This window comes from Talpa europaea (genome assembly GCF_964194135.1).
Source record: "Talpa europaea genome assembly, chromosome: 7".
NCBI lineage: Eukaryota > Metazoa > Chordata > Mammalia > Eulipotyphla > Talpidae > Talpa > Talpa europaea.
Window position 1 is genome coordinate 132,953,561 of NC_140074.1, and position 13,120 is coordinate 132,966,680.

The 13,120-nt window shown below is 59.0% G+C and overlaps 1 protein-coding gene across 1 annotated transcript; it reads left to right on the forward strand.

Annotated features, from left to right (window-relative positions):
- Positions 1–1,842: 1,842 nt before the first annotated feature.
- Positions 1,843–12,932, forward strand: CDR2L (cerebellar degeneration related protein 2 like; the record flags this gene model as incomplete). The annotated part of the gene is made up of 5 exons (XM_084236520.1): positions 1,843–1,918; positions 10,019–10,131; positions 10,375–10,523; positions 11,036–11,200; positions 12,041–12,932. 5 exons carry the CDS (start codon positions 1,843–1,845, stop codon positions 12,930–12,932), a joined length of 1,395 nt encoding a protein of 464 aa, XP_084092646.1.
- Positions 12,933–13,120: the final 188 nt, after the last annotated feature.

The following is a 13,120-nucleotide window of genomic DNA, read 5'->3' on the forward strand; positions in this document are numbered from 1 at the left end:
AACAATAGGCAAACCAATACAAGTATTTACTCTTGTGTCTGGTGTCTTTCACTCAGCGTTTCCTTTGTGCTGTATAATATTCCATTGCACAAATACCCCACAGTTATTATACATGAACATGTGTGTCATGAATCAATATTAATTTGCAGTTAGCATTAAATTCTAACAATACAATTACTCATAAATTATTGATGGACATTTGGATTATTTCTAATTTGGGCTACTGTCAACAGAGTAGCAGTGAACAGTCTCGTGCAAGCCGTGTTTAACATGTGTATCTGTGTCTGTCCCACAACAAAGGAGAAGTGCCGGTTATAGGGTATACAGCTGTGGTGGATGCTATGATGCATCCCCCAGACTCCTCCCTCTGCGTGGTGTTTCCTGGGCAGCTGGGAGGGCTGCAGGCTCTACTGTGCTGCCCCCCTCTCCGAGAAGAGAGGAAGACCCCTTTGCCCATGGTGGCACCTACTTCCCAGGGACAGCCTGCAATCCATACAACGACTGATTGACATGTATTGGGGATGTAAAAGCCCACTCCCCACTGCTGCTTGAAATAGCTTTGAAGGGTCACCCCAGATTCAGAGTTCTCCAAGAATGGGGGAGGCTTTTGTTGAAGCCACATCCCGATCCAGTTCCTCCCTCTGCCCACCCCTGCTTCCTTTCCTTCCCCTGTAGGTATTGATCCTTCTAAAGATGAGCATCTTACATGTTTATTGGGTCACTTGCTCGTTTGTGAAGTGTCTGGTGAATCTCTCACCCACTTTTCTACTGGGCTGTTTTTCTCCTGTGGATTTGCAGGTGTCCTTACTACATTCTGGGTATTAGTCCTGTCTTGGAGTTACTTGTCACATCTGTTAAGACTTGGATATATTCAGGATGTCTCCACAGTACCCACATGATAGGTCCAAATAAAAACCACTCATGTGAATATTCGGGTCTAAAAACTCCTTTAGGGAAAGAATGCCTGGGTAGGTTAGACTATTTATGGGTATAATTGGATATAGGACAGGAATCCCAAGGAGAGGGAAACAGGACCTTAAAGGGAAACAGAATACCAGTAACACGCCTTCGCCACTCTTGACCTAAGGTTTCCTGCCAGAGGCATCTAAACACAACTTCTTCAATAAAGGAAATTGTAAATCAATATCCATTCCTTCAAAGAGCACACAGAGAAGGTAGTAATGAACCAGCCAGTTCTTGCCACTGAGGAGCCAACTGTGAACGAGAGAGACGAGATCCTTGCTTCCCGGCGACCTAGAGAGAGAGCCACAACGATAGGTGAACAAAATAAAATAATCTCAGCGAGCCCTAAACTGCAGTCGGGCGTGGAGAGAAGGGGGGGGGGTGGGTCCACAACAGCCTGTCGGGGACACCGGGAGGCCCCGCCCCCGGCCCCGCCCCGGCTCCCCGGCCCCGCCCCCTGTTTTGCATACGCCTCCTGAGTGGCCGGCGGCGGCCGGCCCCGCCCCCGGAGCGGGTCGCCGGGAAGCGCGGGGCGGGCGGGCGGAGACGCGGCGGCGGCGCGGGGGGTCGCGCGGCGGGCGGGGCAGCGCGGGCTGGAGCCGGGCAGGGGCGCCCCGAGACCCGCAGACCGGCCGGCGGGCCCGAGCCGCCTCGCCGCGGTGCCGCCGGTCCCCGCCCTCGGCCTTTGTGCCGCCGCCGCCCGGCGCGCCCGGCCCCGCAGGACCCGGGGCGGCCCGCGCGGGGGGAGTCGATGGCGAGGGGGCGCGGGGGCGCTGCAGCCCGAGGCCGCGACGCGGGAGCCCCGGCCCGCCCCCGCCCCGGCCCCCGCCGCCGCGCCCCGCGGCCCGCGCCCCGGCCCTGAGCCGCGCGCCGCGCGCCATGCGGAGAGCCGCGGGCATGGAGGACCTCGCGGAGGACGAGGAGCCCTGGTACGACCCGCAGGACCTGGAGCAGGGTGAGCGCGGGGCGGGAAGGCGGGGGGGGGGCGCCCCGAGACCCTCGTCCGCCGCTCCATTGTTGGGCGACAACCCCCGGGAGGGGCCGGGCTGGACCCCGCGCCGTCCCCGGGGGGCGGGGGGGGCGATGCGCCCGAGGAGTGGGGACCTGCGGTCGCGGGCGCTGTCCGGGAGGCCCGGCCCGACCCCCGACACCTGCGGAGGCGGGGGAGCAGCCCCCCTCTCCCCGACAACCCGGCGTTCTTCGTCCGGCTCGCCCGCCCGGTTCTTGGAGGCGCCCGGTGTTGTGGGGCCTGCGCGCCGCAGGAAGTTTCTGGGGGCGGGACGCGCCCCCCTCCTCTGCGCCCCGCTGGCGGTGGCTGCGCGAGGGGGACGTTATCCCAGCCACACCCGGGGCGCCCGCCCCTGCCCGGATTCCTGACTCCCCGACTTTCAAGTCTCCCAGAAAGTTTCCCAACTCCTCTCTCCTCTCCCCGGGGAGGGATGGCGCGCGGGGCGCGCGGGGGGACTCAGATTGGAGTCTCCTGGCGGCCCTCATGAGGGGGGGTCCCGGGCCCTGCCCCTCCCGGATGGCGGGGGACTTGGAGGAGTCGGGGTTGGAGACTCTGAGACGCAGCGGAGCCTGAATGAAGAAGGAATCAACCCCCACCGCCCATCTGAGAGCAGAGAGGGTGGCTGGACGGGGGTCAGAGCGGGCGGTGAGGTGGCCGAAGTGACATCACTCTGAGCAGGGTGGGGCTGTTTGGAGAGGAAGGAGCAGGCCTGAGAGGGTCAGGGCCCGGGCCTGTGGGAGTGGAGTCAAATCACCTTCTCTTGCCCCCGAAAGCCGCTCGATCTTGGATGGGCAGAGCTGGAGGGGCGAGGAAACAGGGGCAGGGAGAGGGAACCGGTCACCCAGCGAGTGTGCCAGCAGCCACCGCTCCCAGCGTCCATCCTCAGGGCCCCCGAGGCCTGGCTTTGCCCTCAAGGGAGGCACCTACCAGATCCTGGAGCCTGTTTCTTGACCCTGACCCACCTCCCGGTGCAGCTGGCAGATGAGGTTCTGTCCTTGGGCTCAGGACTGTGGGTTAATCAGAGCCTGGGGTGGGGGGTGCTGCTGTACTCCATGAGCTGGAGTCTCCTGAGCCTCCTGGCCTGGAGTGAGATGCCCAAAACTGGCTGCAACAACCCCCAAATTTTGCATTCCACAAACACGAGGGGTCCACTGAAGTGTCAGAGCTGGGAATCAGCCCTGGCCCCCTGACAGCACCCCCTGCACCCAGATGGACGTGAGTCTATAGCTGAGTGTGCATAGTGGGATGCAGTGATAGGGCTTCATGGAAGAGGCAGGCCTAGAAGGAACCACTGGAGGCTGAGTTCCTGAGAAGATGGCCTCCAGAGAGGCAGATGCTGACATTGTTGCTGTCTCATTTCATTCCCGCACCCCTAACATGTCTCTGGCACCATGCCCGCCCCAGATGTGGGAGGAAGGAGCTGGAGTGGGGATGGGAGATGCACTGCTTCCTGGGATGAGAGAGGAGGTGTGGAGATTCCAGCTGGGCTGGGGGCTCCAGCTCTGGGGTTAGGGTGGGGGGTGGGCTCAGCACCCCGCTTCTCTGGCCCTTACTGACTTGTAGCTGTCGGCTGCACTGCAAAACCCAGCAGGGCCAGAGCTCAGAAACAAGGAGGGAAACCAGGAATGAGACCATCTCAGGAGAAACCAGAGCTTTCACCAAAATCCAAACACTCAGCGCTGTGCTGAGCCTGGGACACCATCTCTTGTCCCCAGGGGACTCTACCTTCCATCAGGGAAGGCAGAAATGGGGTCCAACTAGCAACCATGACAGAGCCACAGGGGGTTTGCAGCAGCCCTCACCCAGCCGCAGTGAGCAGAGACTCGGGAAGGTTGATGCAGACCCTGTCTGAGCTGGAGGAAGAATAGGGACTCTGGGGCAGGCGTCTAGTGAAGGGGGCGCTGGTGCCGAGGTGGGGAGCAGTGGGAATGACTGCTAGGGCTGGAGAGTGGGAGTTACCGAGAGTGCTGGGTGCAGCTTCTGCGGCACCAACCCCTCTGTCTGACATGGAGGGCTGGGTGGGGTGAGCCTGGGCCAAGGACCAGCCACACTGGGGGTGAGGTGCCTGTCACGTCCTCCTTCCCACACCTGATCCCCACGCTCTGCTGCCCAGCTGCTCCCTGGTTGCCTCCGAGTGGTCCAGAAAGTGACTTAGCTCAGCCAGCCTGGTCCCCTCTGTGCCTCTTTCCCATGCCCTGAGCTCGCTCCTCTTGGCCATCAAGCTCCTGCGTGACTTTGATGCTGTTCTGTCCCCATGGACGGAAGCGACAGGGACGAGCCAGAGCCTCGATTCTCACTGTTCCCTCTGCCCATGGCCAGAAGCGCTTGTAAAAATAGAAAAAGCCATTAATTATTAAGCACCGCGCTCTGCTCCTCCCTCCCCACCCTGGACCAGGGTCCCTCTTCCCAGACTGAGAGATGACTGCTGAGTCAGATCTGAAATCCTGGACACCTGACCTTGAGTCTCCGCCTCAGGGGGAGAGCTCTGACGCGCTGAGTGGAGAGAGGCGACAGAATCCCAATTCTGAGAACCCAGAGTTCCTCACATTTGTGTCTTGGAGGCAGTGTCTCCCCGCAGGCCTGCCAGGTGCTGACTTCCCTCTTCCCGCCCCCTTTATCTTTGTCTCTTCTTCGCTGTGCCTGCGCCCTATCACTTACTCTCTCTGAAGCCTCTGGGGCATCGCGCGGGGCCAGCTTCTCAACAGGCACTCAGAGGACAGAACTGCTGAAGGCCACTGCAGGAGACCCCAGAAAACTCCAGGGCCTGGAATGTGCCAGTTCAATCAGTGCCCACGCTGGCGTGGGCGACCATTCACTTGGTTGTGATAAGCTTTTTATTGCTCCGACTTCCCCTTCTGCTGTGGCCAGTTCCCCCATTCTCCCACTCCCAGGCCTCCCCGCCCCTGTATCCACGGGGCAGCTGCACCTTCCTGGGAGACTGAAGGACACCGCCCGGCTGGTGTCCTCTCCCCAGCCCTGGTTTCACCCAGTCCCCTGTTCTGCAGCTTCTAAACTTCATTCGTGATCCCTCCTGGCAACTCGGGCCAGCTTAGCTTTCTGATCCAGCTTCCCTGCCATGGCCTCCCGGAGTCTCCCCACCCCAAAGAGCTTCCACTGTTTCCCTTCCCGTTTCTGAGCCACTGGGCAGCCCAGGCCACTCTCGCGGCCTGCGTACAGGGCCAGCTTCAGTGTTCCTGGTTTACAGCGTGACCTGCAGCTGCCCAGTCCCCCGCAGCAGGAATGCACACCCCCAGGCGCTCGTTGGGAAGGAAGAACAGAGTGCAGTTGTCCCTGACTTCTCCTTCCTCCGCCTCTGACCTTGGCTCTGTAGGTTAAGCTTCGAGGCACCACGCAGGCCACCCATGGGGCCTACCCCCCATGCCAACACAGGAGGCAGCATTAGTAGCACTGGCCTCTTCCTCGACCAGCTGACTGTCCCGGGGAGAAAACACTGGCGGAAGTGTGTTTTTTTCTTAGACCTGAATCCTTTGAGAGTGTCTGGGGACACCCGCCATCCCATCATGAAGTGTGGGCAGACGATGTTACTCCCTCATCAGGAGCTGGGGTGGCCAAATGTCTGCCACGCACACAGCATCACGTGGGGCTGCAGTGCAGACGTCGCACTTTATCGACAGACAGCTCCAGACTTTTGCCCAACTTCTGGCTAATAAACTCATCTGCAAGTGTCTCCAACCCCACCCCGGGTTTCTATTAGGTGACTGACTAGTTTTTCTTGGCATCCTCAGCAGAAAATTAATTGCTCAGGGTTACAAGTTCTTGTCTGTCATGTGTATGATTTAATGGGTTTTTTAATAGCTGCGGTAGGTATTTGGAAAACTGCTTTTGTTTCTGCAGGCTGTTAGATAGCCTTGCTCTAGAATAGTTTGGCGCTGCTTCTCAGCCGGGAACCCCTCGGGGTGACATCTGGTCACAGCTCCCTTCTTCCCCTGACATAAGCCCAACCTGAAGGCTCCACTCTGGTCATTTCAACACCTCACTTCTGGGTATAGGAGCAGATTCCAGGTGCTTGCCTGACCAGCGACTTGGCTTTTTGTCCAGGCCAGGTGGTTGACCAGGCTCCTCTGGTCCATCCTATGTCCAGCTTGGCTGAAAGAAGCCTGGGCCTCTGCTCTCCAATGCCCCTCCCCCCCAGTCAGAGCTCTTCAAAAGGAAACTCCCCACTCCAGGCCTGCCATGTCATCAGCTGGAACCACTCTATAATGCTCTGCGGGAGAGAGTGCAGAGGTTGCCCATCCCCTGGGAACCTGGAACTATCCCTGTCTGAAAAGAGACAAAGGGCTGAATTCCTAGTCTGCATCACATTGCCCTCCACCCCTCTCTGGCAGAGCTGCCTCCGATTGCTTTGATCTGGATTTAAACAATGTTGGGGGGCTGTTTTAAGAAACCACCTCAAGGTGGGAGAACCCCCCAAGCTTTCCTGGACAGCCTTTTGGCAGAGTGAATCAAATAGGCCTGGGCTGCCCTGGTGGCGCAAGGGGTTAAGACGCAACCTATGAAGCTATCTGCAGCCACTGCAGCACAAGTTCGATCCCCAGCCCTGGCTGGCCAGGGAGCTACCCCGATGGCGCAGCAGACCTCTCCTCTCTCGCCTGCTGCTCTCCTCAGCAGTGTATTTCAGTAGAGCCAACTGTTCTGTCCCCCACTCTGTCTCTGGTGAATCCTCTCACCCTGCACACCTCTAGCCTGTACCCCAGTTCTTGTATGCATAAATAAATAAATCTTAAAAAAAAAAAATAGACCTGCCTTTGCCCAATCATCATTTCTTTGAAAGTATCCTCAGGACACAGGCAGTGCTTTGCATGAAGGTGTTTGTATCACGAACTTAGAGTTTTGTTTTTAATAGAGGGGAAATGGAAAACACCCTAAAAAGTCCAACAATAGGGGCCTCCCCGGTGGCGCAGCGGTTGAGCGCTGGGTTCCGAAGCTGCCCGCGGCCTCTGCGGCGCCGGTTCGATCCCCGGCTGCTCCCCGGCCACCGGAGGAGGGTCCCACATGGCGCGCAGACCTCTCCTGCCGCCCGCTGCTCCCCTCAGCAGTGTGCTTCGGTCCTTCTGCCTGCTCTGCTCCCCGCTCTGGCTCGGTGAATTCTCTCACCCTCTGGCGCTTCTGACTGTACCCAGTGCTTGTATAAACAAAAACAAACAAATAAATAAATAAATAAAACCATGCCTCTAAAAAAAAAAAAAAAGTCCAACAATAAGGTATAAAGTCAGGCACCACCTGATGAAGGGAATACCGATTTCCAGCTGTGCACTCACAACCTGGCGGGTTTCCCACCCTCGGGGCCACAGGGAGCCCCACACCAAGTGGGCCAAGCGCAGGGGAGAGGGCGCTGTCCAGGGGCTCAGTCAAAAGGAGTCGCGGGCGCGACAGCCGCCCCTCTCAGCAGTGGGAAACTGGGGCAGGTCATAGGTGGCCCAGCGCCGCCCATAAAAATAGCTTCCCAGGGCCTGCGACTGTATTTAGGGACCTGTGTGCCACAGAATGCTCATCTAGCAACGACCCTGTGGCTGCTGACCCAGAAAGCCGGCCCTGCGGGTCACTGCACGGGAAGAGCGGGTGTGGGAAACACGGTCGCCTCGAGCATCTCTAGGTGCTTGATGCCCAGAGAGCTGTCGGGAAGGGGGTTACCTGCAACCTGCCTCACCTTTCTCTAGGTGAGCTGTTGTCTTCTGCTTCCTCTCTCCCCGCCCCTCCTATGCCTCCCCCTCTCCGTCTCCCCCCAGTGTACTTTTAATACTACACGTTGGGTCTTGTCCGTTCATTTAGGGCTACAGAGCTATAGACAGGCGAGCGCACCTGAGATGCTTTCAAGTAAGTTTTTGTCACTTCTTTTTTTTTTTAAAGATTTATTTAAGTATGCAAGAGCTGGGGTGCACACCAGAGGCGTGGGAGGGTGAGAGGATTCTCCAGAGACAGAGTGGGGAGCAGAACAGACAGACTGGCTGAAATACACTGCTGAGGGGAGTAGTGGGCGAGTCAGGAGAGGTCTGCTGCGCCATGTGGGTAGCTTCCTAGCTGGGGATCGAACTCATGCTGCAGTGGCTACGGGTAGCTTCATAGTACTGCGACTTAACCCCTTGAGTCACCAGGGAGGTCCTGTCACCGTTTTTTAATCTTTCTGTACTGCCTGAGTTTTCACATCAAGTGCTCCTTCACACACACCTTAAAGCTGTTTTAAAAAGAAGCCAAACTTGTGAATTCAGCCCAAGCAGACAAGGCGCCCTGTCTGAGGACCCATCTAGGGCCCTGCTCCCTTCCGCTGGCCTTGGAGTCTGCATTCAGCACCTACATCTACACGTGCGTCCATTTGTGCATGTGGGTGTATAGGCGGAATTTTATTTTTTTAAAGATTTATTATTTATACATACAAGAGCTGGGGTACAGACCAGAAATGCAGGGGGTGAGGATTCACCAGAGACAGAGTGAGGAGCAGAACAGACAGACTGACTGAAATACACTGCTGAGGGGAGCAGCGGGCGAGACAGGAGAGGTCTGCTGCACCATGTGGGTAGCTCCCTGGCCGGCCAGGGATCAAACTCATGCTGCAGAGACTGCAGACAGCTTCATATGTTGCATCCTAACACCTTGTGCCACCAGGGAGATCCAACCCACCGACCATTTTAAAAAAAACACAAAAACAGCTTTATTGAGATATTATTTGCACCCTGTATCATTCACTCCTTTAAACTGCCCTGCCGCTCAGTGGTCATTTGCACATTCACAGGCTCGCAGCCACCACCATGGCCACTTGAGGGCATTCCTATCACTGCCGAACGCTTAGAAACCCAGGGAATGACAGATTATAAACAGTTCACACTGGTTATTTTATTTTTTTATGTACAAATATGTTATTCCCTGGGTTTCTAAGAAGGATCAGGCATGTGTAGATATATGGGGGAATAGCCACCTCAAATGTCTCGGTACCCTCACACGACTCCATCCATACTAGAGAGAATTCTTAGGGATTCCTGTACTGGCCAGTTCCTTCTGGCCCCGCCCCCTCCTTGCCACACAGCCCCCCTCAAGCAGGCCAGATCCCCTCCATGCCTCTCTGATAGCTGCTTCTTACCTTTGGCTGCGTTGGGCAGGGGGAGGTTCCTGTCCCAGAGGATACAAGAACCAGAGTTGCTGGGGGTAGAGGGTGGTTTTGCTGCCTAAGGAAAGAAGACAGGGCACTAGGACCAAGCAGTACCCTGCCGGCCAGGCCAAAGGAGTCCTGAATTCTCCCGGCACAGCCGTACCCCAGCCCGTGACCCGCAGGTCATTCTTCCCTCTTCTCCCGTCCACCATCCACAGGACAAGAGCTCGGGCTGAAGAGCTCCAAGGCCCCACCCCATTCTCACAGTCCACCGGCTTTCTGTCGCGCTGCCTCTCAGTGAACCCCAAGTCACCCTTCCAAGTACCCCCCCAAGGCTGCCCGCTGCCTGCACCTCCCACCGTACCCAGCAGGAGTTCACTCTGCCTTAATCTGTCATCCTAAGTGGACGCTCCTATCACACTCTTTCAAAATGATTCCTTCACACCTACTCTGTGCCGGGGACCGGCCTAGGAACGGGGATATCAGTGAATAAAACAGGCAGAAATCCCTGTCCTGCGAGCTTACAGCTAGCTGGGGGGAGATGAGCAAGATAAATGAGCAAGTCGGCTGGTAAGGTGGATGGTGATGAGTGCCAAGGGGGAAAATTAAGTGGGGGAGGGTACGGTTTTGAATCAAGTGCTTCGGTAAAGGCCTCCTGGAAAGGCGGCCATTGAGCACAGACTTAAAAGAGGAGAGAGATGAGCGGGGAGTGTCTGGGGAAAGGCCTTCCAGGCCTTCCAGGCAGTGCAAAGGCCCAGCTCCCGATGGGAGAGCGGCCCCTGTGTCCTGGTTGCCTTGGGGTCCCCAGCTCCCAGCCCAGAATGAATGTTCAGAACAAGTGCCCAGCAGCTCGTTGGTCCTTCGTGTATTCACAGGGCACTGATGGGGGTCCTCTGGCCTCCTCATGCTGCTCACATTTCTTCCACCTCTGCCCCTGCCCACAGACTTGCACTTGGCCGCAGAGCTGGGGAAGACACTGCTGGAGAGGAACAAGGAGCTGGAGGAGTCCCTGCAGCAGATGTACTCCACCAATGAGGAGCAAGTGCAGGAGATTGAGGTGAGGGGCCATACAGACCTTCCCAGCAACCCCCCCCCCCCACACACACACACCAGTCAAGGGCCCCTTGTGCAGTTCACAACCTGCACAACTGTCCCAGGCAGCCCTAATGTACCAATGTCTTATACCCCACCCACCACACCACCGAAGGGGCAAGAAGGCCCGGGCGGGGGGAGGGAGGTAAACATTAGCCCAAGTCTTGTTCTGGAAGTTACTCACCCCACCCTACTCCGGGCCCCTCAGTACCTGACCAAGCAGCTGGACACTCTGCGGTGTGTGAACGAGCAGCACGCCAAAGTGTATGAGCAGCTGGACCTGACGGCCCGAGACCTGGAGCTGACCAACCAGAAGCTGGTGCTGGAGAGCAAGGCTGCCCAGCAGAAGATCCACGGGTGAGGACCGGGCAGAGGCTGGGGAGGCCGGGGCTGGGTGTGCGCGCTCGCAGGCGGCAGGCCCAGTGGGTGTGACTCAGGCTTCCGGCGAGAGCCCAGGCGAGAGCCTGGGAGGACAGTGGTTTGCCCTTGTCGGTTTTGCAAGGTTTAACATTCAGGCCACGATCCCTCAAGCATCGGCCACGCGCCAGCTGTTTCCGGCATTAGGGATACAGTGACGGGAATACAAAGACAGCGTCCCGGGCTCGGAGCGCACAGCCTGGGAGGGAAGGCGGGCGTGTAAATATTTTATTGCCGTGCAGGGTGATAAGTGACAGAGCATGTACGAGGAACCAAGCTGGCACGGGAGGAAGTGTCCGCTGGGCCTGGGAGGTGCAGGAGAAGGGTGTGTCTGGGCACCGCCTGAAGATCACCCACCTTCCCTAACCCTCCGTCTCTCCGGGGCTGCCGCGAGGAGGGCTGGCCCTGTCCCCTGAAGTCCCTCCCGTGCGTGTCCCCCACTCTAACCTCAGGCTATCAGAGACCATTGAGCGCCTCCAGGCCCAGGTGGAGGAGCTGCAGGCTCAGGTGGAGCAGCTGCGGGGCCTGGAGCAGCTGCGGGTGCGCCGGGAGAAGCGGGAGCGCAGGCGCACCATCCACACCTTCCCCTGCCTCAAGGAGCTGTGCACCAGCCCCAGGTAGGCGAGGCCCGGGGGTGGGGGTCGGGGGAGCAGCCGGGACCCTGGGCGCAGTTTCAAGTTCCCGCCACGGCCAGCCCGGGGAGGAAGGGTAGGGCAGGGTGGGCACTGAGGCTCAGTGCGCTGTCCCGCTGTCCCGGCCCGGGGAGACGGCCGCTGCCAACAACAGTCAGCCAGCCGGGGCTTACAAGGTGCTGGCCCCGTGCCCACCGCTCTGCTTAGTGATTTGGTTGCCTGCACTTCATCCCCACTGCTCAGGTGAGAAGCCAAAACTCAGAGGTTCTGTGTCTCACCCCGGTCTCCTGTTTAGTGAGCCAGAATTTGAACCCAGGAGGGTTAACCTTTCGGTTCGCATTGTATCTTGGTGCTGGGCAGACTCCATGTCGCGTCCGTGCTGTGTATGTAGTAGGAGTCTTGGGAAGGCCTGGCAGGAGACAGACAGCGCCTTGCACAGAGAAAGGGAGGGGTGCTTCGTAGAGAGGTTTGGGCGAGGGGACACTGCAGCACCCCGGGGCTGCAAAGGGAAAGGGGCTGTGACCGAGCCTAAAGGAGTCAGGAGGAGGTCTGGTGCTTGAGGAAGACACTCCCAAGACCTCCTTCTGCTCCTGCCTGTGAGCAGAAGCCTGGTTCAAGGGCCCTCCCCTTGCCTGGGGAGAGAGCCGGGAAGCCTGGCTGGAGCAGCCCATTGAGGTCAGCCTCCCAGGACGGAGCCCAGGGAGAGGGCCAGAGAGTGGACTAGAGGGATGAACAGGATTTCCGGCCCTAGAGACAGATGAAGTGTCAGGGCTGGGTGTGGGGGCCTTGGCAGTGACCACCACCCCTGTCCCCGCTCCCTGCCAGGTGTGAGGATGCCTTCCGCTTGCATAGCTCCTCCCTGGAGCTGGGCCCGCGGCCCCTGGAGCAGGAGAACGAGCGGCTGCAGACGCTGGTGGGTGTGCTGCGTTCCCAGGTGAGCCAGGAGCGCCAGCGCAAGGAGCGGGCGGAGCACGAGTACACAGTGGTGCTGCAGGAGTGCTCGGAGCTGGAGCGGCAGCTCTGCCAGATGGAGGGCTGCCGCCTGCGCGTGCAGGAGCTGGAGGCCGAGCTGCTGGAGCTGCAGCAGATGAAGCAGGCGAAGACCTACCTGCTGGGCCGGGAGGATCACCTGGCCGAGGCCCTGCTGGCACCCCTCACCCAGGCCCCTGAGGCTGACGACCCCCAACCCGGCAGTGGGGATGACTCAGGCATCCAGGACTGTGTCTCTTCTCCAGCCACCTCCCCCAGCCACGCCGTGCGCAAGAGCTGCAGCGACACGGCGCTCAATGCCATCGTGGCCAAGGACCCTGCCAGCCGGCACGCGGGTAACCTCACACTGCATGCCAACAGCGTGCGCCGGCGCGGCATGTCCATCCTGCGCGAGGTGGACGAGCAGTACCATGCGCTGCTGGAGAAGTACGAGGAGCTGCTGAGCAAGTGCCGGCAGCACGGGGCTGGGGTGAGGCACGCCGGCGTGCAGACCTCCAGGCCCATCTCCCGGGACAGCTCGTGGAAGGACCTGCTGGGGGGCGAGGAGGGCCAGGGGGAGGCCAAGGCAGGAGAGAAGACCCTGAGCCTGCATGTGGAGGCGGTGGACAAGCGGTTGGAGCAGAGCCAGCCTGAGTACAAGGCGCTCTTCAAGGAGATCTTCTCCAGGATCCAGAAGACCAAGGCGGACATCAACGCCACCAAAGTGAAGACACACAGTAGCAAGTGACCCTCTCCCGCCCCAGCCCTGGGGTCAGGCCTGGGTCTCTCAAGCCCAGGCCTCACAGCCTCTAAGTGAAGGGCCCTTTGGCAGCAATATATCCCCATGGCCACCACTCCCACCCAAGGAGCAGCAGCGTGTGGGGGGCGCACCCTGTTCCCTGCTAACATGGAGGTGGTCAACAGGCCCCCACCCAG